This window comes from Artemia franciscana, chromosome 3 (assembly GCF_032884065.1).
Source record: "Artemia franciscana chromosome 3, ASM3288406v1, whole genome shotgun sequence".
Lineage (NCBI taxonomy): Eukaryota > Metazoa > Arthropoda > Branchiopoda > Anostraca > Artemiidae > Artemia > Artemia franciscana.
This window is the reverse complement of record NC_088865.1, coordinates 4433817-4460190: the sequence shown is the minus strand read 5'-3', so window position 1 is coordinate 4460190 and position 26374 is coordinate 4433817. Positions and strand designations below refer to the sequence as shown.

General features: G+C 33.8%; 1 protein-coding gene across 1 annotated transcript in view; it reads left to right on the top strand.

Annotated features, from left to right (window-relative positions):
* Positions 1-651: 651 nt before the first annotated feature.
* LOC136024783 (E3 ubiquitin-protein ligase RNF113A-like) overlaps positions 652-26374 on the top strand; it is a 50446-nt gene continuing 24723 nt past the window's right edge. The window contains exons 1-4 of the mRNA XM_065700240.1: positions 652-694; positions 736-751; positions 17250-17388; positions 23658-23725. Coding sequence (XP_065556312.1) covers positions 17292-17388; positions 23658-23725 — 165 coding nt within the window. The 5' untranslated portion in view covers positions 652-694; positions 736-751; positions 17250-17291. The remainder of the gene's footprint in view (positions 695-735; positions 752-17249; positions 17389-23657; positions 23726-26374) is intronic.

Here is a 26374-nt window from a genome sequence, read left to right as displayed (position 1 = left end):
AAAATGTGGGGGAATGAGAAAAAATTACATTTTTCAAAATGTAGCAGAGACAATTTGTTTTCCTTCATTGGTTGATTTTCTTAAATGAAAATGCACAATGTTTCCTTAATCCTAAACGTTGTTTTGGAATAATAAATATAACTTATGTCTCAATGTAAACGAACAAATTTCATTATAAGGAGACCCAAGTTAAACCCCGTATCTTAGGCTACTAAAGGCAATATGTATCCGGCATAATACTATCAACAGAACGTGCAAAAATAGTCGAGTTTCTGAGACCCATTGAACATACCAATCTTGATGGCCTGCTCATACTGTTTTATTTACTGATCCTAAATTAGCTGTTGAGAGCGGATAAACAAAATGTATATTCATATACCAGATAAAGCTTTCTTTGGTGTATAATACTTAGTCTCCAAATGAAACAGAAGAAGATATAATTTAGATCTCCTTTGTTCTTAGTACAGTAACTGATGGTAATTAAATAGCAGATAAGACCGTTCGAACCTTGTTATTTACTAAGAATTAACTACAGATTGCTAGAAAAAATACTACTATTGTATTTGCCTTGCTGAATGGACAGTGATATATTCGGTGAGCGACGGTGTTTTCTCTTAATCGTCGACTCATTTTTTCTTCAAAATTGTATCATGGCAACCGTGGCTATATCGAATAAAGTTTAAATAGAGTACATATGATTTCCTTGGCTGTGTGAATAGTTTCAAATTTTGTCATTGCGTATGGCTTACTGGTAAGATACGTTCTCGGGATATTCTTTAGCCTGAAGACCCATCCACAAAAGTTTCATTTTCCTAACCCCTTTCCGAGATAACAAGAAGTCATTAAACTAGAATTTTACCAATCAAAAGTGAACTTTTAAGGAGTTTAAGGCTTATCTAGTTGGGTGGGGACTACTGGAACAAGTTGTTAGGTAAAATTCTAGTCGATTGACTTCTTTCTATCTTGGAAAGTTGTTGGGCTAGGGAATTGAAACTTTCAGGGATGTGTCTACAGGGTAAAGTGTATCCCGGGAAGTTATTTTGAGATCCCTACCTGCACCCCTTCCCCCTATTCTATATAACGCAGCTTTTTGTGCATTACAGCTTATATTTTGGTCAAATTTGATCCTATATTACTATTCAAAGTGCAAATCCTTGCTTACCTTGGAAAAATTCAACTTTTCACTGTTTTTAAGCTACTATATTCCTTAATAGTTCACAAGCATTGAAAAACAATTATTGCCTTTTACAGTACAGTTCAAAATGGAATGTAGGCATTTAAACAAACCCCATGTTTGAAATGGCTTTACACAGGGGTAATAGAGATAAGACATTGAACTTTAAGGGATTGCTCATTCAAAATTATGATTAGGTGCTACAATTGGGCATGGCTTTGGTAGTTTCTATGTTATATGTGTGTCAATAACATCTATTTTGTAAATCATAACAGTGCAGAGAAAGTCCATTTCTTCAAGAAGGCCCAATAATGATTCATAGAAACCCTGTAGAGAGGCAAAACAAATTTAGTGGGAAAAATAAGCACAAGTTCTAATTACATGATAGACATAACCATAACAGATATGCTCTCTTTGGGGGAGTTTGGGGGGGGTAATTCTAAAAATTAGAAAAAAAGGTATTTTAAACTTACAAAAGAGTGATTACATCTTAATGAAATTTCATATTTAGAAAGACCTTGTAACTCAGATATCTTAGTTCAAATTCAGATTGGATCCAGTGTCATTTGGGAGAGTTGGGAGAGGACTGGAAATCTTGGAAAATGCTTAAAGTAGGGAGATCAGGATGAAAGCTCGTGAGAAGAACGAGCACAAGTTCAAGATACATTACTGACATAGCCAGACTGGATCCACTCTCTTTGGGGGAGTTGGGTGGGGGGTAATTTGAAAAAAAATAGAAAAGGATGTATTTGTAACTTACAAATAGGTGATCAGATCTTAATAAAGTTTGATATTTAGAAAGATCTTGTGCTTTAGAGCTCTTATTTTAAATCCCAACCAGATCCTGTGACATTGAGGGGAGTTGGATGGGGAAACTGGAAATCTTGGAAGACATGAAAATTGAGGTATCTTTATCTTGCAAATGGGTGGTTGGATCTTAATGAAACCTGATATTTAGAATGATCTTATGTCTCACATGCTTAATACAGAAATTACTCTGTCTGTGAAAGGGGTTTTTCCTCCTCAATGCCCTGCTTTTTATGCTAAAGTTTGACTCTTTGTGTTAACTTTACTCTTTAAAACAGTAAAAAACTTTAGTGTAAAGAGTGGGGTGTTGAGGAGGAAAAGCCCCTTTTGTATACAGAGTAATTTCCATCCATTTTAAGTTTTAATGTTGCTCCTTAATTTCAGTAAAAAATACCTGTTTTTTTATTTAATTTATACCATAGTTTTATAAATATATATTTTAAATTAGCAAAATAAACCAAAAATAAGCCCTTAATAAACAATAATTACAACACAACTATCCAGAAAAGAAGTTTTACAAAGGAAAGTAAAGAACCATATTAAACTGAAGACAAGCATCAACACATTACCATAATATTTAAAGCTCAATATTTTGTGAGAAATCAGGAAAGGAAAAGATATAGTTATGAAAAAAATCAAATAGTTGAGAAAATGAGAATTCTCTCAGCCAGTAGCAAAATATGAAGATGAAAATCAAGCAAATATTTTGACAAGGACCTCTGAATAATGGAAGTGTTTTCAAACAAAATGAAGTGGTGAGGGTTATTCTGCATGTTTTTGGCCAATGCAGAATCAAAATTCTTGGGCTTTTGGTGCAAACTATGACTTTGTTGATTGAATATTTGTGTTTCAACAACCCATTCTCCCAATTGTTGGCGTTTTACCAATATAGAAGATTTAAAAATGTTACACACCCCTTAAAATTTGAAAGCTGGTATTTTTCACATTTCTAAATCTCTTTCATAGGGTGGTATCCAGAAAATTTTCAGGGGGAAGGGGTATTAAAGATTTGTTTGAGAAATGTTTATAAAAAACTATGAAACCTGTGAAAGACTTTTTTATATTCATTTTGTTATGTTTTTACAAGTTGGAGAAAGGTTTTGGACAGGGGGTTTGTACCCTCTATCCCTCTTGGATATGGCTTGTTTTTCCCTAGCCTATTTGAATTTAAAGGGAAAAGATTGTATTAACTTTCTGACAACCTCCCACATATTTACATTCTCATTAAAACTAACAGTCTTTTCAATATATGAAGTTATAATGATGAATACTTTTGATGAATTTATAAGGTAATTTAGCATTCTTATTTTTAATGTATTTAAAAAACTTATAATAATGGAAATATTGTTAAAGACTGCTAACAAATCTGTAAGTTGTTAGTAAGTCTCCTTTGTGTTTGTTGAGTTGAGAGATCCTGTCTAAGACAGTGTCAAATCACAAAATTTAGGAGGTGTAAAATGGATTTTGAATATATAGGGGGGGGGGGGTGGTGGAATTTGTTGTTCTTTTTCAATGATTACACAAATAAAGGCATTTTCAATGGAAATATAAAAAAACTAGAGGGGGAGTTGGGGTGGTTCCCTTTTCCCTCCTGTAATTGACACCACTGGTCTCAGATTTCTGTTTTGCCTCTCTTCAGGTTTTTAAGAATCATTATTGAGCACAATCAATAGAACAATACAATTTGCGATTGCTATATGTCACTTGGTTAATATCAAGTGCCATACAAATGGATTATTCAAGTGAAAACAAAGAAGTAACATTACATTTTTAAAAGTTTTTCACAAATACATTAAAAATAAGAATGCTGAATTACATTATAACTGCATCAAAAGGTCCTTTCAGATCCCAGAAAACTGTTCCAGCTCCCTGGGGAATTGTTATGTCACTTGTAATTACCTTTCCATGTGTCATCCGGTATTAAAAAGAGTAATTAATGTGGAGTTCATATATTGAGAACACCATATGTTTTAATGACAATGTAAATATGTGGGAGGTTGTGAGAAAATTAATGCAATTTTTTCCCTTTAAATTCAAATAGAGTAGGAAAAAACAAGCCATATCTAGGAGGGCTAGAGGGTATGAACCCCCCGTCTGGAACCCTTCTCCAACTCGTAGAAATGTAACCAAATGAATATAAACAAGTCTTTCATGCGTTTCATAGTTTTTTTTTATAAACATTCCTAAAAAAATATTTAATACCCCTTCCCCCTGAAAATTTCCTGGATACAACCCTATGAAAGAGATTTAGAAACGTGAATAATGCCAGTTTTCAAATTTTAAGGGGTGTGTAACTTTTATAAATCTTCTATATTGGTAAAATGCCAATAATTGGGAGAAGGGGTTGTTGAAACACAAATATTCAATCAACAAAGTCATAGTTTGCACCAAAGGCCCAAGAATTTGATTCTGCCTTGGCCCAACACATGCACAATAACCCTCACCACTTCATTTTGTTTGAAAACACTTCCGTTATTTGGAGGTCCTTATCAAAATATTTGCTTGATTTTCGTCTTCTTATTTTGCTACTGGCTGACAAAATTCTCATTTTCTCAACTATTTGATTTTTTTCATTAATTATGTATTTTCCTTTCCTGGTTTCTCACGAAACATTGAGCTTTAAATATTATAGGAATGTGTTGAAGCTTGTCTTAAGTTTAATATGGTTCTTTACTTTCCTTTGTAAAACTTCTTTTCTGGATAGTTGTGTTGTAATTAATGTTTATTAAGGGCTTATTTTTGGTTCATTTTGTGAATTTTAAATATATATTTATAAAACTATGGTATAAATTAAAAAAAAGCAAGTGTTTTTAACTGAAAGTAAGGAGCAACATTAAAACTTAAAATGAACAGAAATTACTCCATATATGAAAGGGGCTTTTCCTCCTCAACACCCTGCTCTTTATGCTAAAGTTTTTTACTTTTTTAAAAAGTAAAGCTAACAGAAAGAGTCAAACTTTAGCATAAAAAGCGGGACGTTGAAGAGGAAAAACCCCTTTCATATACAGAGTAATTTCTCTATAAGCATCTGAGACATAAGATCTTTCTATATATCAAGTTTCATTAAGATCCAACAACCCATTTGCTAGATAAAGATGCCTCAGTTTTCACATCTTCCAAGATTTCCGGTTTCCCCATCCAACTCCCCTCAATGTCACTGGATCTGGTCGGAATTTAAAATAAGAGCTCTGAAGCACAAGCTCTTTCTAAATATCAAACTTCATTAAGATCTGATCACCCATTCATAAGTTACAAATACCTCTTTTTTTCTAATTTTTCTGAATTACCTAATTTTTCTGAATTACCTGAAACTACCAAAGCCATACCCAATTGTAGCACCTAATCATAATTTTGAGTGAGAAATCCCTTAAAGTTCAATGTCTTACCTCTATTACTCCTGTGGAAAGCCATTTCAAGATTAGACATTTCAAACATGGGGTTTGTTCAAATGCCTACATTCAATTTTGAACTATATCATAAAAGGCAATAATTGTTTTTCAATGCTGGTGAACTAGTTATGGAAAATAGTAGCTTAAAAAACAGTGAAAAGTTTAATTTTTCTAAGGTAAGCAAGGATTTACACTTTGAATAGTAATATAGGATCAAATTTGACCAAAATATAAGTCGTAATGCACAAAAAGCAGCGTTATGTAGAGGAGGGGGAAGGGGTATAGTTAGGGACCTCATAATAACTTCCCAGGATATACTTTAGCCTGTAGACACATCCCTGAAAGCTTCAATTCCCTAGCCCAGCAACTTTCCAAGATAGCAAGAAGTCAATTGACTAGAATTTTGCCAGTTTTTAAATTACATTTTAGCCTAGGCTACGTAATTGAACCTCAAACTCAATGTAATCCCATTTTTGGCTAATTTCCTCAAAATTGTGTCTTAGGATGAATCCCAGATGAAACTATGATGCATCAAACTGAGATAACAGAAAATCAGGTAAATGTTTAGTTTTGTCACAAGCTGTCTAAACTGGAAAGTATGCTTCAAAACAGCATAATGCTGTTTTTAGCTTTCTAGCTTTCTAAAATCCCCCTTCAACAAACTAAAAATGCATAAAGTGGGCAGGGTTTTGAAGCCAAGGGAAATGTTGAGGTTGTACAACATGAACGAAATTATATTTTTAAATACTAATTCCAGTCATTACTGGTAATTTCTGTATAGTAGTAAGTCAAAAGATAATTAAAAAAACTTATGCATCCATTATTGCTAATTATCCACTTTCACTTTCAAGTTTAAATTAGCGAGTGAACTGGTGAATCAGAGCAGTTAGTTAAATATTATTTATGTCCTGTTGATTTGAAGAAATGTCTTTCAACAGAATGGAGATTATACAGTTTTTCAGTTCAAGATTCATTTTGTTTGAAAAGATGCTTTGTCTATGGGAAGGCCTTGGTGAAACAAATTTGTTGAATAGTCAGGTAAAATCACCTATTGAGCAAAGCAAATTAGTCCATGAGCCCTGTTGGCAGCAGGGCAAGGCCTGTATTCTATTTTTATTAAATAATTATGTGGCTTGAAGCCTGAAGAGTAAACAAAAAATAGGTCACAAACATCAATTAACAAGTCAACCAATAGAATACAGACCTCGCTCTGCTGCCCATAGGGCTCATGGACTAATTCACTTTGCTCTATAGGTACAGTTACAAATAAGCAAAATCAGATGCTTCTTTTCTTCAAACAGCTGGCTAGTTTAAATGTGAAAGTGAAAGTAGATATTAACATCAATGGATGCGTGAGCTTTTTAGTTATCTTTCAGCTTCCTACTATACAGAAATTATGGGTAATGACTGGGATTAGTATTTTGAATATAATTTCATTCATATAATACAACCCCAACTTTTCTCTTGGCTTTAAAACCCTGCCCACTTTGTGCATTTTTAGTTTGCCCCATGGAGGCGCAGGGTCACAACCAGAAATGGATGTGCTTCTAGAATTAGCATTTATAAGTGCTCTAAACTGGAAACTATGTTGCTTTGCAGTATAGTTTCCAGCTTAGACAGCTTGTGACAAAACTAAACAATTACCAAAAATCATCTCAACAAAGAATCAATATAATGACAACATTCAGTTAACTTTTTCTGACCCAAGTTTTTCTCAGCAATTAAAAAACTCAAAATTTTCAAGTTTCTAAGTTTATGCAATCTCAGGTTGTGCTCTAGATGTTTTTAAGAATTTACCATGGCCAGAATAGGGTAGGAAATTAGCAGTAACAGGGTAGCAAACAGCAATAATTATTTAACACATTTATTTTCAAGATATCTGTTTCAAAATCAGTCACATAGCATTTTACAAAATGTTGAATTTCACAAAACAATTTCAGCTCTTGTTAAGACAGAAAGAAACACCAACTTGTCCACACATAATCTGTTACATGCCCTCCTTACAAACTTCAAGCCTACAAAATTGTTCTTGTCCATTTTCATAATATGGATAGTGATTCATGGTATCATAATGTATACTGTCATTAACCCAGACCACAGGGATTGGCCATGATTGGGGCACTACAATAATGTCTTTATCCTTAGACAACCTTGTTGCAGGGGGTTTTCTGAAGAAGTAAGACTTCGGCTAGTTTGTTTAGAAACACAAACAAAGGTATTGGTTTCACCTTTGGGTGTCAAGACTTTTCAAATCTGCAATATTATTGATATGCATACCAGTAGTGCTAAAAATAGTCTTTATAGTCCATTTCTTGCCTCGGTTTCAATGCAATATCAGTAAGAGAGGCTCATTCAAGTAGTAGAGCACTTTCCTTGAAGCATTGGGGTATTTGCAATACAATTGTTTCACTTGGTACCATCTTCTAGGAATCCAGCAGAGGTTGTGGTCTCAATCAAGGTAAACAACAAGAAAAAGTTGTCAGAATAAGCCTGGAAGTTCATGATCTTTGGGACTTGTCTTGAAAAGATGCAGAATCTCAGCTCCTCCATCTTCTTGTAGTTTCTTGACAATTAGTGTAGAGTCTCCTTGACTTATTTTGAAGGTGAATATAAATCTAGGTGATATACAGGGCACAAAGTTTTTCAACCCCCTAGGGCTGTAATTTTGACTTTGCATATTGTTTGATTGAAGTCTTTCCTTTGGACAGAACCTTCTATTCACCCTTTGACTAATTTGTTTTGACATCCATACTTTGACAAATATTTTTGAACAGCTTCAATAATTGGTTTTAGTTTCTACAGCACATCCCTCTTGTTCTTGTTTTCCTTGATGATGGAGTGTAGGTTGTTCTGTAACCTCTGCTGTCAAATTGCTGCACATAGTCTGGGAAATGGTAGGAACTGTATACTTCCTGTTCCAGTACAGTCTTTTCTGTAGTAACCTATGTGATCCCATCAAGATAGATACTCACCATTCACCTTATTTCTTCGGCAAGATTTTTGGTATTCCTGGTGATACTCTTGTTGTAAGTTACCTGATGATAGTTTTAAGGTTTCTCAGTAGTTAAATCAAAAATAGAACTTGGCAGACATTTCTTGAAGTACTGAAGCAAGTTAGTCCATCTTGCTTTGGGTTTTTCCTGACATAAAATTCATCTACTGCAATTCCACATTGAGCTCAACTGTGCTTGTTTTCCTTTTTCTTTGCCTTCTCTGGGCTTTTTTTTTAACTCAGGGGCTCAGATGAACCATTACTTACTTGAGAGGGGCCAGCCTCTACTGTCATTTCTTTTGAAAAGTTGTAACTGAGCTTTCCATGGAAGTGGGCAAACTGACTTTTTTGATGAGTTAAAATCAGCCAGTTTTCATCATCACTCACTAATTTATCAAAATCTTGGTGGAACTCCACAAACCAGAGGTATGAGGTACCTCCTCTCTGGCTTCAGAACCAGTTGTCACGTTCATGATAGAGCAACCAGTGGTAGTGCAACTTCGGTCCTCTTCATATCTGTCATCTGGTAAATCACCAAGATCAGAATCATCTCCAAGACTGGAAAAACACCAATTTCTTCATTGAAGTCAAGCTTTGGATAGTTGTGTCAGCACAAAACACCAAGGCTCTGGCATCTCATCCATCTATAAAATTAGCTAAATAAAATAATCAAAGAGAGAGAGAGAGAGAAAAGGGAACTTATAGAAGTGTTTGAACCCACAATAACCTCAAATTGATATCATAAATCATAAGAAAAAGTATTTATGAATTTGTCATAGTTGCCTGAGGTTTTCACTTGACTTTGAGATGTTCCTGTAAGTATTTGATGACAACTAAAAAAATAATTTCAGCAACTTCATTGTGTTGCAAGAGCAACACTTTGGTTTTGTTGTTTTTTTTTTTTTTTTTTACTAGCACCCTGATTTCAGCTTATTCTTAGAAAATGGTAAGGGCCTAACCTCTGCGGTTTTTATGGAAAGTGTGGACCTTAGGCAGGATTGATGAATATGACTTTGCACTTTGGAAAGCTTTATAGGGCTCTTGCCTGGGGCCAAAAAAGATGGTTTTTGCTTGTTCTTGAGCCAGAGCCTATAGTGTGTAAAGTGACTTGGAGCTTTATAGCCTATGTGAGATAACTATATGGAGTTATACAGTGAAGCTTTCAGTTCATCAAACCATCTTTGTGCTTTTGAGTGGAAAGCTCTGTTCTAGCCGGCAAGCTGGCAGACACCAATTTCAAATTGAATGTGGCCTAAAATCTATAAGTGTTAAATATATTTGGCAGTTTCCTGGCCCCACAGCCAATATATCTTCTTTGCGTGATAAATAGAAAAATTACAGAAATAAAAAAGTGCAGACCAAAAGGGCTGGCATCTATTGTTTCTACCCATTTCTGTTCGTGATTTTAGCTGAGTTTATCATTTGGTTTTTTGCACTTGGGCTTGCAGTAGAGAAATGGTATCAGATGTACCTCTTAAACTGTAAAAGTTATCTCATTGCTAAAGAAGTTAGAGTTTATCCTTTGCTCCTTTCTAAGTGGTGATGTTAGAAACTTGGCCTAAGACAAAAAAGTCAACTTTTGAACTAAGACAGATAGATTTTTTTTACTGCTGTCGATAGCTCTTGATAAGCTGATCAAAGTATATATCATCCATTGTTTGGTTGAAAAATACCTTCATGAGATATACCAATTTGAAAGTTTAAAGGGGTTGAGAAGTTTAGTAATAAGATACACACTGAAACCAAAAGTAGGCCAATACCAATTTTGAAACATATAGGGGAGACTCATAATCATCTTTCGCAATGAGCAGTTCACAACTTTTGCTAGTTGGTATACCTATTATTTGATTCTGGTGTATTTGATGGTAAGACCAGTTTGTTTCCAGTGGTAAGACATTTAGGTAACTTATAATCGACTGATAGGTTATAATCATCTTTAGAGATGAGGGGTTTGCAACTTTTGCTAGTTGCATTGAGGGATTTGCAACTTTTGCGAGTTGGTGAACCTAGTATTTATTTTAAGATCCTTACAGATTAACAACTTCAGCGTTTAATTGAAGTAAGGAAACAAAACCAAAGTGTTGCTCTAGTAACACTTTACAGAAATTATTCTGTATATGAAAGGGGCTGTCCCCTCCTCAACACCTCGCTCTTTATGCTAAAGTTTGACTTTTTTTTCACAACTCCACTTTTTAAGACAATAAAAACTTTAGCGTAGAGAGCAGGGTGTTGAGGAGGGGATAGCCCCTTTCATATACGGATTAATTTCTGTTAGTATTAAGTTTTAATGTTAAAATTTGTGAAGCTGTGTCTGTTAAAAACAAACTAGGAAGAAAGAATCAATATTAAATGTAAAAAAACAACAAATTAGCTAATTAACTCGTGTTAATTAGCTTATGTTACAAATTAGCTTATGTCAAAACTAAAGTGACTAGAAGCCACTATAAATGAAACAAAGTGAAGCAAAATTGCAGTTAAAAATCAAACTAAATGAATAAAAATAGCCACAAAAGAAACAATGTGTTGCCCCCTCCCCCTAAAGGTTGAAGCCTCTCCTTTAGATTTATTTGTCTAAAATGCAGTAAATGCTCATCAGTTTCTTCTTCTTCCTCCATTGTTTTCTAATGTGTACCTAATCAATTGGCTAAATATCACTTTTAGCTTCTTTTTTTAAGTAAAGAGCAGATTCTGCTCCAGCATTTAGTGTGTTGGAAAGGTGGCAAAATCACGTGGGTGCCGGAAGGGAGGGGGGCAGGGGGCCTTGGCCCTCCTGAAAATTTGGGACTATAAAGTTATTATAAGGAAATCAAAGGGAAGAGGGCAGAATAGGAAAACCACGGAAAAAATGTGTGTTGCTCCTTTTGTTGGCTGCCTGCCAATAGATTTTGACCCTTAATAAGGAAAATTTGGGTTCTGATTTGTGACTGAGTGATCTCTTTCCAGTTTTCCACAAACATTTTTCTATATTATTTGGTTGGAGTTGGAAAAAAAAAATAATCAATTTCTTCATAGTAATGAATGGTAAGTAGAAAACGATCCTTGCCAATAACGAAAGTATAAGAGCCTAACTATTGATAACATTCAATCAAAGAATCAGCTTTTTATGGTGATACTAAATATTTATTTGTTCATTAGTAATTAGTGCAGTTATTAGTACACAAGAAACTTCATATAATTCTAGAAATTTCGGTAATTATAGAAATAAGGGACAATTTCGGTAAAAATATACCGTAAAATGGGGGACAATCGGTAAAAATATACCGTCAAAATTTGCTTGCATTGCAAGAGTACCCATGAGCTGGTATATGAAGCCACTATAGTCAGAAATGTTTTCCCCAAAAGGAATGCTGAGAATTTCAGCATTTTCCCCCCTGAACGAATATGTTTTTAGTATTTTACTTTATCAAAATAAAACACAGTGACTGCATTTATCTAGTTTTCACTTTGAAAAAGATTTAATTTTTTACAGTTATGAAGTATAAGGGTGTCAAATATATTGGTTTTTAGTATTCAAACTTAAATCAAAAATATTGAATTACGAATTTTCACTTGATTTTCTTAATCTTAGTTTTAATATTTTACTTTGAACATACTAATTTGATAATGCGTGACTTTTAATAAACACTGAATCTAAAGGCGTTAAACATTTCGGTGTGTGATAACCAAGTTCAAAACTGTAGATAAAGTTTGAAAATATACGTCCAACGCTTCAGGATTGCTCAACAGAACTGAATGCTGGGATTTAATCTAATTAAATCGTTTAATCTGATTAAACGATATTATTTTTATAATTAGGCTATTGTTTTGTGTATGTTTTGTAATTACTTACTTTTTTCATTTGTATATACTTTTACTTTAATTGATATATTTTCCATTGCCTTTAGGAAAATGTTTGTCTCTAAGCTTCCAATAAAAACAAAAACAAACAAGTTCTTTCAACCATAAGTAAGGAGCAACATTAAAACTTAAAACAAACATAAATTATTACGTATATAAGGAGTGTTGCCCCCCTCCTCAACACCTCGCTCCTCAAGCTGCAGTTGTTTGGCACTTAAAAAAAAGTTACTTATTGTTCTAATTAAACGACCCTTGTGTTTCTGGAGTCATTTTTAAAGAATTAGGACAAAATTGAAGTTTTAGCATTAAGAGTGAGGTGTTGAGGAGGGGGCAACTCCCCCTCATATACATATTAATTTCTGTTCGTTTTAAGTTTTAATGTTGCTCCTTACTTTCAGTTGAAAAAAACTTTTTTTTTTGTTTAATTTCTGATCGTTCTTTAAATAACACCAGAACACCTGGTTACACCTCCAGGGGAAGATCTCCCTCCCCACAGAAATATCCTCTGGTCAATTCAATCCTGGCGAAAATTGACTCCAGACAATTACCCTTAACATATCCACGCGTTAAATTGTACCGGTAAAGAGAAAGCAAGACATGTAAAGACAATTTGTATAGGGCTTTTGGCAAATTCACCCAGTGTAAAATTTCCCTTGAAAATTTCACCCCTGGAAACTTCCCTCTGCTGGGAAAATTCTCCCCGTGCAAAATCCTCCCAGCAGAAAATTCGTCCTTCCCTACCCACCCGAAAAATGTATACATACTTCCAAATAATAAACGAAACAATGAGCAAATTTTATTACTTAAAAACCTTTATCCAGGGGCTGTAGGGGGTCATTTTATCTCCAAAGACATAGTTATTGGGCCTTTCAACTACGCTGAACAAATAACCTATCTCAAAATTTTGATCGGATGATTTTGGGGGAAAATTGGCGTGGGAGGGGGCCTAGTTGCCCTCCAAATTTTTGGCCACTTAAAAAGGGCACTACGCATCCATGGTCTTTCTGCTTGAAAAAATCACAAAATTTCACATTTTTGCAGATATGACATTGAAGCCTGCGCAGTTTGATTCTTTGATACGATGAATTTAATGGCGTGCTTTTCATTAAAATTCTATGACTTCAAGAGGGTCTTTCCCCTTTTTTTCGAAGATTAGAACAATTTTTTCAGGCTTGAAGCTTTTGATGGGCAAGACTAATTTATTGAAACTTATATATTTGGAATCAGTATAATAAGCAAATTCTTTTGATATGTCTATTGGTATCAAAATTGCGTTTTTTAAAATTTTGGTTTCTATTGAGCCGGGTCGCTCCTTACTTACAGTTTGTTACCACAAACTGTTTGATTACCCATCAAAATCCAAACAGAGATCATTGAGATATTGCTCGTTTTTTCTGCGTTATGGAAAATATTGTATTCATAAAATTTTACGGTTCCGTGAAATGTAATTAGACGAATAGAAAAGGTTTTTCTTTAACTAAAGTAAGGAGTAACTTAAAATTTAAAACAAACATAAATTTCTCTGCATGTAAGGGGACTGCCTCCTTCTCAACACCTTGCTCATTCAACAAAACTGTTTAATGCTTTAAACAATCTTTTTTCCAATTGTAAATCTTCTGAAAAAAATTGGAAAAAAGTCAAACTTCACAGGAAAGAGTAAGGAGCTAAGGAGGAGACAGCCCCCTTCGTATAAAGAATAACCTGTTCAAATAGGTTTCAAATCTGTTCCTTGCTTTAGTCGAAAGACTCCTTTTTTTTTATCTAATTTCTGATTGTTTTCCAAGTCTTACCCAGACCTAACCAAGATATAATTTAAGGTACCGGTCCCTTAAATCCCTATTTAATTTCTTTAAAATGTGTAAATTAATAATTGTACACTAGTTAGTACTGTCTTAGGTTTAAGTTTGCAATTTCAATTTTTAATAAAATTTTAATATACTTAAAAAATTGGCAATGAATAGTGATTTTGGTAAAAAGTCCTTGTTAATATTACTACTAAAGAATTTTGATTGTATGAAAAGGAGTGTAATTGTTTCTATGGATTGAAATTCTGTGAGACTTATGATCTTCTACATAACTAAAGCCATCACAACCTTTGCAATAGGATTTTCATATAGAGAAATACATTACATACATTCGTTTAAATACATCAAAGTGCTTCATATAAATAGAAAAAGAAAAATATTACAATTTAAAGTTGCTGAAAACTAAATTACCAGCAGTATTAGTCATCACACAAAAACTTCCTGGCGGGACTGATGATGACCTGATTTTCCTTTTCCACCTCTGTGCTGGTAGATATGGGAATGTAACATTTTAGCTGTATAGTGAAACATATTAATTGATTCCTACTCCCCCTACCTCTTTAAACATTCATTTGAACCCTCATGAAGAGTAAGCAGTTTGTCCATTAGAATGTTCTTTTTTAGGAATCTATCCTACCCCCACCTAAACAATGACCTCCCCCCTCATTATACCTGATACACATTTAGAGGTCACCAAACCTAGCATAATTCCATTACAAGTAAAGCGAATCAACTTGGTAGAATCCAGTAGTGCCACCGTTTAGCCCTACTTCTTTTGCAACTGGGAAGCCTCAAATATAGTTATTGATACTTTTAAATCAATTAGCTTCTCAGAATTTCAAATTGATTTCAAATTCGTCTTCTTTGGGTAAAGTCGCAGTTTGGTGCCCTAAAATGGTAGAAAACAACACTTTCCCTGGCCCAATCAAAAACAAATAAAATAAAACGTAAAATAAAACGATAAAACAATCAGAAAACAAAACAAATAAACGAGCATCGAAGATGTTTCTTCTGAAAAAAATATAAAAATTCCACATTTTGAAGATTGGAGCTTGAAAATCAAGACATGGTATCTATGCAGGCACGACGGTTTTTTAGTATCTCTACTCCTTCTGTAAACTATTCTTTGGCGTAGGAAATTGCATAAAGACAAGTCTACATCTGTTATAATCTACGGAAGCAATAACTCTCTCTTTAATTTTGTTTTGAGTTTGATTTTCTTTTAAGATTAAATGCATAATAATTAAATACATCATTGATTAAATAAATCGATCTCTGCCAGGAATCTTTGTCATTTAAAGTTTATTGTATTTTGTTTCATTTTGCATGGAATTTAATTGATCTTTTTATTCGAAAGTTTTTTCCTAACACTATCTAAAAATAAACTTATTCCTAGCGAGAAAAATATCCTGAAATATATTCCCTTTCACCCAGCCACCACGGCTATTTTACCGTCTGCCCTCCCCCCTGAAAATTTCTTGCTGGTGCCCTTGCAAAACCAGACTTACTTGTGTTCAAAACTTCTCGATATGGAACATTTGTGACGATTGATTTTAAAGATCCATATTTTTGTCTTTCTTTTTTAGTCCACGTTTTTCTTTTTTTTAGTCCACTCCTTTGAAATGTATGGAAATTAAATGTTTAAACAATTAATGTAACTTTCATTAATTTGTAAATTAAAATCTACCTGGAAGCCGAGAAAGGAATCAAAACCTCACTTATTTGTGGCAATACCCTTCCTTTTAAGTTTGGTGTCATTGTTTATTGCAATTTTTGTTTGTTTTAGATTATAATTCCCTATTTATAGTTCCTTTTATGTTTTGAAACTTGCTGTTTGATTTCAGGATGAAACCGTATTTTTTAAATGTAGTTTATTGAAAAAGTAATGTGTGTCAAGAAGAGCAAAGAATAGTTAATAAATGCTCAAAATTCATTTATGTAAGATGCTTTTTTGTTTTTATCTTTTTTTATTTATTTTTATTTTATTTTGTTTTTCACAAATTGTACCCTTTTTTAATGAAGTTAGCTTAAACAGGAAAGATGAAAATTCAATATAAAGCGAAATTGAAAAAGAGAGAGAACTGATATTTATAGAGTTCATCAGCAAAAACATACAAAAAACTAATACGGTAGTGCTAAATAAAAATTATTTTTTTATGATCTTTTTTTTTACTGGATTGTGAAATTCCTTTTAAGTTTGGTGTCATTGTTTATTGCAATTTTTGTTTGTTTTAGATTATAATTCCCTATTTATAGTTCCTTTTATGTTTTGAAACTTGCTGTTTGATTTCAGGATGAAACCGTATTTTTTAAATGTAGTTTATTGAAAAAGTAATGTGTGTCAAGAAGAGCAAAGAATGGTTAATAAATGTTCAAAATTCATTTATGTAAGATGCTTTTTTGTTTTTATCTTTTTTTATTTATTTTTATTTTATTTTGTTTTTCACAAATTGTACCCTTTTTTAATGAAGTTAGCTTAAACAGGAAAGATGAAAATTCAATATAAAGCGAAATTGAGAAAGAGAGAGAACTGATATTTATAGAGTTCATCAGCAAAAAACTAAAAACTAAAACTAAAAACATACAAAAAACTAATACGGTAGTGCTAAATAAAAATTATTTTTTTATGATCTTTTTTTTGCTGGATTGTGAAATAACAGTCGTTTTTAGGAAATATTGCTATAGTAATTTACTTGTACCTATTGTTGGTACGTTACAAAAGAGAAAAGAGAAGAAAAAGATTATGAGAGAGAAAGAAAAAAAAAATGTATTAGCAAAAAATGAGAACATATTTCAAAACAGTTGAGCCAAAGATGGTCATACTAATATAGGTTACTTTTTGTTTCAAATGATATTGTTTGCTACTCTCAAAAACTGATTATAAGGCATTATTAAAAGCCTTTTACTTGCAAAAGTACATGACTTGTATTGTTTATCATGTGTTTCATCTTTGCTGGAACTTAAAAATAGTTCTTTTCTAGGCCTTTCCATCTGTTTTCTTTCTGTAATTGGAAAAACTAAGCACAATGACCTGAGATGGTCATACCACCATGTTCATTGACTCTTTTTCTTTTTTATATGCGAATTTGGTGATGAAAAGGCCCAAAGAAAAACTTGATTCAGAAAAAAAAACATTGATTGGTTATTGGTTAGACGCTGTATATAGCATGAACGATTTCTACGCTAAACTTTGATTCTTGAAATCTACGCTTTTTGAATTTTTTAGTTTTCCTATCATATTTTAGATAAACCAACTTTTGAAGTACAATTCAGTGAGCACGTTGGATATGGATGAAAAAACAACGGCCACAGAAAAATGTTCATTTTTCAAGAAAAAAGGCTCATTTGCAGCTAGAAGAAGAAGAAATGAAAGTGGTGATGAAAGTAAGTATTAATATCACAATCTTCATTAGTACATTAATATACTTTACTTTCAAATGTGAAGCTTAGTTTTAGATATACTTGCGTATTTGTACTTTTTTTGAGGATACAAGAAATATTTGAATAAGAAAAAGTATATAAAAATTGGCTCTGCTTGAAGAATATGGTTTTTTTTGTATGTAGCTCTAACAACTAAGTCATTGGGTTTTTGTGTAATAAAAAGTTTTCCATTCCAACCAGGGAAGGAGACCCCTTCGTCCCTATGTCCATAAAGTTGCCAATACGTCCTAGGTTTTTTACCTCCTAGATAAAAGTGCCAAGACGTCCTAGTTAAAACTGCTAATACGTCCTAGGTTTTATACGTTCTAAGTAAAATTGCCAGCACGTCCTAGGTTTTATATGTCCTAGCTAAAATTGCCAATACGTCGTAGGTCTGGTCCTTCCAACCAGGAAAGGAGACCCCTTTGTTCCTATGTCCATAAAATCGCCAATACGGCCTAGGTTTTATATGTCCTATGTAAAATTGCCAATACGAGCTAGGTTTTATACGTCCTAGCTAAAATTTTCCAATGCATCATAGGTATGAATGTACCGTGTGTTCAGAAGCATAGGGAAACAAATCGATACGAAAAAAAAATATTCAGACAATAGGTGTGCAAAAGCGCAGATGAGCACTGATAAAAAGGCACAGATAACATGTGCTTGACTCTGACTTAAGGCTTGAGACCCTATGACTAAGTCATAGGGTCTTAATGCAATAAAAGGTTTTTCATTCCAACCAGGGAAGGAGATCCCTTTGTCCCTATGTCCATAAAATTGCCAATACGTCCTAGGAAAAATTGCCAATGCATCCTAGGTTTTATCCGACCTAGGTTAAATTTCCCATACGTCCTAGATAGAATTCTCAACACGTCCTAGGTTTTATACATCCTAGCTAAAATTGCCAATGTGTCATTGGTTTGTATGTACCCCATGTTGTGAAGCATAGGGAAAGAAATCGATACGAAACAGAAAAATTTCAAGCAATAGGTGTGCAAAAGCATAATTTAGCACAGATAAAAAGGCACAGATAACATGTGCTTGACTCTGACTTAAGACTTGAGACTCTATGACTTAGTCATAGGGTCTTAATGTAATAAAACGTTTTTCATTCCAACCAGGGAAGGAGATTCCTTTGTCCCTATGTCCATAAAATTGCCAATACGTCCTAGGTAAAAGTATCAATGCGTCCTAGGTTTTATCTGTCCTAGGTTAAGTTTCGAATACGTCCTAGGTAAAATTCCCAATACGTCCTAGGTTTTATACATCTTAGCTAAAATTGCCAATGCGTCATTGGTTTTTATGTACCCCATGTTGTGAAGCGTAGGGAAACAAATCGATACGAAACAAAAAATTTTCAAGCAATAGGTGCGCAAAAGCGTAATTTAGCACAGATAAAAAGGCACAGATAACATGTGCTTGACTCTGACTTAAGACTTGAGACCCTATGACTAAGTCATTAGTCATCAACTACTGTTTTAGTAGATCCTAATGTTTTGGAAGACTTAAAACCCTATGACTCAGTCGTAGGGTCTTAATGTAATGAAAAGCGTTTCATTCCAACCAGGGAATGAGATCCCTTTGTCCCTATGCCCATAAAATTGCCAATACACCCTAGGTTCTAATATTTCGCCTGCTGGTACTAATGCTCCAAATTTCAGTAACTTACTGACTGATTTTCAGACTATATATTGTACTAGTAAAGAGCCTGTTGAGCGACAGCTATAAGAAAGAAAAAAAATGTTGTGTGTATTTTTTTGTGAAAAGTGTGTAAAAAACTTTTCAGTTTGTGAAAAGTTTGTGCGTATTTTTTTGGAGAAAATAAATTTTTGCCCCCTTTCCCAAAACACAAAATTTTCCGCCCTCTCCCTTCGCTCTCATGCAAAAAATTTCATTGACAGTCTCAACTTGATTCCCCCAACTGTGCAGCAAAACAGGTTATACTTACCAAACTGCATATAATAAAAAGGCACATATAACTGCATATAATAAAAATTCACATATAACACGTGCTTGACCCTGACTTAAGACTTAAAACCCTATGACATTGGTTTGTATGTACCCCATGTTGTGAAGTGTAGGGAAAAAAATCGATACGAAATAAAAATATTTCAAGCAATAGGTGCGCAAAAGCATAATTGAGCACAGATAAAAAGGCACAGATAACAGGTGCTTGACCCTGACTTAAGACTTAAAACCCTATGACTAAGTCATAGGGTCTTAATGTAATAAAAGGTTTTTCATTCCAACCAGGGAAGGAGATTCCTTTGTTCCTATGTCCATAAAATTGCCAATACGTCCGAGGTAAAATTGTTAATGCGTCCTAGGTTTTATTCGTCCTAGGTTAAATTTCGAATACGTCCTAGGTGAAATTCCTAATACGTCCTAGGTTTTATACATCCTAGTTAAAATTGCCAGTGCTTCATTGGTTTGTATGTACCCCATGTTGTGAAGCATAGGGAAAAAAATCGATACGAAACAAAAATATTTCAGGCAATAGGTGCGCAAAAGCATAATTGAGCACAGATAAAAAGGCACATATAATACGTGCTTGACCCTGACTTAAGACTTAAAACCCTATGACTAAGTCGTAGGGTCTTAATGTAATGAAAAGCGTTTCATTCCAACCAGGGAATGAGATCCCTTTGTCCCTATGCCCATATAATTGCCAATACATCCTAGGTTCTAATATTTCGCCTGCTGGTACTAATGCTCCAAATTTCAGTAACTTACTGACTGATTTTCAGACTATATATTGTACTAGTAAAGAGCCTGTTGAGCAACAGCTATAAGAAAGAAAAAAAAAGTTGTGTATATTTTTTTGTGAGGACCGGAGAAAATAGATTTTGCCCTCTTTCCCAAAACACAAAATTTTGCGCCCCCTCCCTACGCTCTCATGCAAAAAATTTCATTGAAAGTCTCAACTTGATTCCCCTAACTGTGCAGCAAAACAGGTTATACTTACCAAACTGCATATAAAAGTCGGTACCTTTTAATGAAACCTGCTACCTGTCTGGTAACTTTTTTTAAAGACGTATTAATAAAGAAAATTTTCCGGTATTTTCAAGGGAATGAAGCCTAGGTTATAAAACCTAGGATGTCCTTGGTTATCAAGGAGGCACACTCGTGCCTCTTTAAAGAGGCGAACCACGACAATGTTAAGCGATCTTCGGTTCCAGTGGTCGCAGGGGGATGGGGAGGGATGCATTTCGTAGCCCGAGCTCCAACTAAGAAACCTGCCAACTTTCATCCCCCTCGGACTTTTCCTTCATGGGGAAAATCTGGCCGAAAGTTTCGACCCGTCAACCACAGCCCCCCTTTAACGTTGTCCGATCGGGCTGAAATTCACAAGTTAAGGTCCCCTAGGGCCCAGGAGCTTATCCGCGAAATTTCAGCTCGATCCGATAACTCCTTCCCTGTTTTCCAGAAACCACGCATAGCCACTTAAAGTTCATGTTCTCCTTTTGTTTTTTTTTCTGCCACGCCTACAGGTCACAGCCGACATCGGATCTGGGTGTACGAAGACTCACTCGACGCGGAATTCTCCGAGTAAGTGCCCTTGAAAGTTTCGTCGGAAAATCATAACCCCCCGATTTTCTAGCTTAGAAATACCCATTTCCCCATTGAAGGTAAAATTTTCTCATGTAATAACATCACTTGTTTGAAAAATTCGTATACTACCAGCGGCTTGGCGCAGCGGAAGCGTGCTGGGCCCATAACCCAGAGGTCGGTGGATCGAAACCGCTAGCTGCTAACTTTTTAAAATTTGTAAAATTAGGTAATTTTGTCAGTTTGAATTTATTGATACAGAAAGGGAGAAAATAAACATGGAAACATGTGATCAGAATTACATACTGGAATGTTCACAAGAATTTATACTGAAGCGGGGGTAAGGCTTGATGGAAGCAAGTTAAAAGAACCATTTAAATTGATTTCCTAATTGAAGCCGTTGGTGAAATTTTCTATTGTAATAACTTGTTTGATAACAAGCATAACAGCAGCTTGGCGCAGCGGAAGCGCGCTGGGCCCATAAATCGGAGGCGGGTGGCTAAAAACCACTAGCTGCTAAATTTTTAATTAAGCTGCTAAACTATTAACATTATCAAAATTAGATAATTTTGTCAGTTTGAATTTATTGATGCAGAAAGCGAGAAAATAAACATGGAAAATTATTATTAAATTACATCCACCATGGATTGTAGAAAAACGTACAGAAATAATATGAAAAAAACTTCGTTTTCTTAAAGAGTTAAAGAGGCTGCGTCCCAAAGTCGAACCTTAAAACGTACAGGAATTAGGAGAGGCAGTTGGGGGGCTGCCGCCCCCTAAGCCCCGCTTTTGGCTTCGGAAAGGCCCTCTTTTAATTAACAAAAAATTGAAATGAATGAATAATGGAATAACTTCGAAAAATGTTAAACACAAGAGGACAGGAGAACCATTGCTCCGAAACTAGTAATTAGTAACAATGAAGTCCCCCCCCACAACAAAAAACCTGTACAAAAGAGTCTTTAAAAGCGGGGGTTTGGGGGCGGCAGCCCCCCAACTGCTTCTCCTAATTCCTGTACGTTTTAAGGTTCGACTTTGGGACGCAGCCTCTTTAACTCTTTAAGAAAAGTTTTTTTCATATTATAGCATCTTTAGACACAACGTCGTACAAGTGTTGGTATTTTTTTTGTTATTCTAATATTTCAACCTCTATCAGGCTAATTAAAACTTATTAACTAGTTCATTTTACTCCTCTTAATTTCGTACTGGCTTACAAATTTTTATTTTAATAGAGTGCGCTTTCAAATCTAAACTTAGGCTTTTTTATATATATCGTATAATGTTTGCATGGCTTAGTTACATGGCATTGGTACTAATGTTTACATGCTGACGATCGTTTTGTATTGTAAGACGCAAATTCCTTTTCTACCATTTTGGAGGGTTTTCTGTTTATTTCCTAACTTTAGAAAACTAAATAAAAAATATTCTGATATTAGTACCTTTTTTCAGTGAATCAGAAATAACAATTTAGCTTCGAAAGTAAAGGCTTGGTCCTCGTAGATGAGAGTAACCCTTCCCTTTTATGGTAGGGACGGAAAATCATACTTAGCCCACATAAATTTAACATATACGCAAAATTAAAAAGAGATGTTTTTTTTCCAATATTGATTTAATTTCTTTAAACTATGGCTTCTTTAAGGACCCATTTGTTATGTTCAAGGGGTTGTTTTAGCTTTAGAGCAAAAGGGTATCTAAAGACGCTTTGATTTTCAAAAAAATATAAAATATTTTTAGTTTCAACGAACATATGGACGAAGTTGTTTTCAGTGAAGTGTCAGCAATCCCTGTAACGTCAAAAGTGGAGGGTCGACATTACTAATTACTAAAACATTAGTAATTACTAATTTCTCCTAAAACAACGATTTTGGTTTTAATTTCTGTTTAGTACTAATGACGGAGAAATTCGACATTACTAATTACTAAAGCATCACTAATTACTCCTAAAACAACGATTTAGGTTTTAATTTCCGTTTAATACCAATGATGGACATAGTTTCGAGTCTAGCGGGAAGGGCGAAAATCATCTGACGATTCTTGTTTTGGGGAGAGGGGCAAAGGTGAAAGTGCGAAAAAGTTTGATTTGAGGTCATAATTGTTAAAATCTTGGTAGGGAGAGGGCTTTGAGTCATTTCAGGGGACTCTGAATCCCTTACATCAGGCATCCTATTTTATGGGCTTTGATGTACCAAGACATTTGGTGTAGGGAAGAGGAGGACTAAGACTCAAAATTGTGAAAGGAAAGAGGAGCGGCTTTTGCTTATTTTTTGTACTTATTTTTTACTTTTTCACGCTCATGAGAATTTGAGTAGGAAGAAAGAAAAGGTCAAAGGGTTATATACATAAAACATATATACATATATGTATATATATATATATATATATATATATATATATATATATATATATATATATATATATTATATATATATATATATATATATATATATATATATATATATATATATATATATATATATATAAACATATGCATATGTATCTATGTATATGTACATAAATACATTATACATAAATGTGTATTTAAAGCTGAAAATTGGTAGTTAATAAGCTGGTTGTGTCGAAAATTAGTATAGACGATTAGAATACGCAAAATTGTAAGTTTCCCATATTATTTAAGACAATGTTTTTTACTTAGTAATTACTTACTTTCTGATTTTTTTTTGGTATAGGTGATGAAAATGAATCAGTTATTGTTAGAAAAGATAAAAAGGAGGCTCTAAACCCAATGAAACAAAGCGTAAGTCAATTTTTATGTTTTATTATGGACGTTTTATTTGTATTTGCTAGCATTTTTTTTTGTTTATATGGGTCAATTTCTATAGACTCGTCGTTCTCATTTTTTTTATTTATGTATAGATCACACTTTTTCTTCTGTGCTATATTGTCATCTCGTGTTTTTGCTCGTAATTACTGAACGTTTAAAACACATGCTGATGATCTGTAAAACTTGGATATTATTATTAATATGGGTGAACTCACCAACTGAGCCGAAGATCAAGCCAAAGGGTCCATTGTTTCAAAAAAATCTATCAAGTATTAGGGGATTAGGAGCCAATTTTCCCCGTCGTTATCACATACCTTACCAGTCGTCGGACCCAAGCCTCCACAATAACATTCTCTACAATAATATCCAGCTTACTATCAACCTTTGAAATCCTTTCGGTCAAACCAACCTATACTTCCATGTGAAAAAGGTAGCTTTGATTCTGTTGGTTAACTTTTGTGACATTTTAATGTTTTCATCAGCCAACCATATTATTACTTGAGAACGCAAAAATACAGCCAGTAACTAAAACATATTACCTGATCAGTTTCTTTGTAAGAATTTTTAACCCTGTATATAGAACGAAAAGTTTTTGCATCACAATGTTTATTTACAAGCTATCTCTCTGTTTCTGTGTCAGGAAAGATGAAACCGAGTTTTAACTCTTTGTTTCTCTTTATTGTTTCTCTTTGACAGGAAAGGTTAAATCGAATTTTATCTCTTTATTTCTCTTTTGTTTCTCTTTATCTTTCTATCTTTATCTGAATAGTTGAAATCGAGTTTGAACTCTCTGTTTCTCTTTGTCAGGAATAGTAACGTCGAGTTTCATCTCTCTGTTTTTCTTTGCTGTTTCTCTTTGTCTGGATAGGCGAAATCAAGTTTTAGCTCTCTGTTTCTCCATGTCAAGAATGGTAAAATCGAGCTTTATCTCTCTGTTTCGTTTTGACAGGAATGGTAAAATTGAGTTTTATCTTTCTATTTTTGTTTACAGTTTTTCTTCGTCAGAAAAGCTGATATTGGGTTTTATCTCTCTCTTTTTCTTTGCTGTGTTTCTTTTTCAGGAAAGATGAAATCGGATTTTATCTCTCTGTTCCTCTTTACTGTTTGTTCTTGTCAGGAAAGGTGAAATCGAGTTTTATTCATTCCTGCTTATTTGGATTTTTTTTTCCGCTATATCTGTCTCTACGATATGCTTGAAACCGATGACTAAACTCGATTTTAGATTGCATTAAATAAAAATGCAGTTCCATCCAAATTAAAGCTTTTGATCAATCATTTTCTTTGAAATCTTATTTGTTTATTTTTCTTCGAATTTGCAAGCCATAGTGTCAAAGTGGAAGCCATACGGCTTCCACTTTGAAAGAAAAACGCTTTTGAATAGTTTTTGAAAAAAGCTATTTCAAATATATCTTAAAGCTATTTAAAATGTTTCGAATAAATATTTTATTAAAAGGCCAAAAACCCATACGAAATGCACAAGTCGAACTATTGAAAATCGTTCAAATACCACGAAACGGGAGAAGGTAGATGACCGGGTCGTTAGACCCGGTTGTTCGAATTATTTAAAATCGTTCGAATACCCCAAAAACATGGGAAGTTAGATGACCGGGTTGTTCGAATTATTGAAAATCGTTCAAATGCCACAAAACAGGAGAAGGTAGATGCTGGGTTGTTAGACCGAGTTGTTCGAATTATTGAAAGTCGTTCAAATGCCACAAAAACGGGAGAAGGTGGATGACCGGGTTTTTAGACTACTTTATTCCAAAAAGACAACTTTTTCCCCTGTTGTCGAAGGGGGAAAAGTCAGTATTTATTTTTATGTTGGTTCTCGAGCCCAAATAATGAAAATGTCTATGAGAAAAACGTCAAAGTTAGCTAAGAATGTACATTATGTATTTTTTTTTTACCAGAATTAGTTTATATTATTCAAACAGTTTTAAAATTGATTTTAATTTGATTGATTTATATTCTGTTTCGCTTAAAACCAGTATTTACTAAGTTCTGTATATATCAACTTTATTGTTATTAAATAAAAAAAACTAGTTTTTTTAACTGAAAGTAAGGAGCGACATTAAAACTTAAAACGAACAGAAATTATTCCGTGTATGAAAGGGGCTGTTCCCTTCTCAACGCCCCGCTCTTTACGCTAAAGTTTTTTACTGTTTAATAAAGTAGAATTGAGAGAAAGAGTCAAACTTTAGCGCAAAGAGTGGGGCTTTGAGAAGGGAAAAGCCATTTTCATACACGGAGTAATCTCTGTTCGTTTTAATGTCACTCCTTACTTTCAGTAAAAAAACTAGTTTTTTTTATTTAATTTCTGAACGTTTTTGAATTAATGCATGTTTGATTTTGGCTCTCCGCACATAAATTATAAAAATAAAATTTGCATATTAATTCTTTTTTTGGCTAAATGGGTTTCTTTTTGTTTGGATCTGATGATTTTGAGAAAATAAGGGATGGAGAAGGAGGCCTAGTTGCCCTCCAATTTTCCGGTTACTTAAAAAGCCAACTAGAACTTAATTTTTAACGAACGTTTTTATTAGTAAAAAAATATACGTAACTTACGAATTAAATTATGTAACAAACTTCTATATTCTTATATTTGTATTATGTATATGAGGG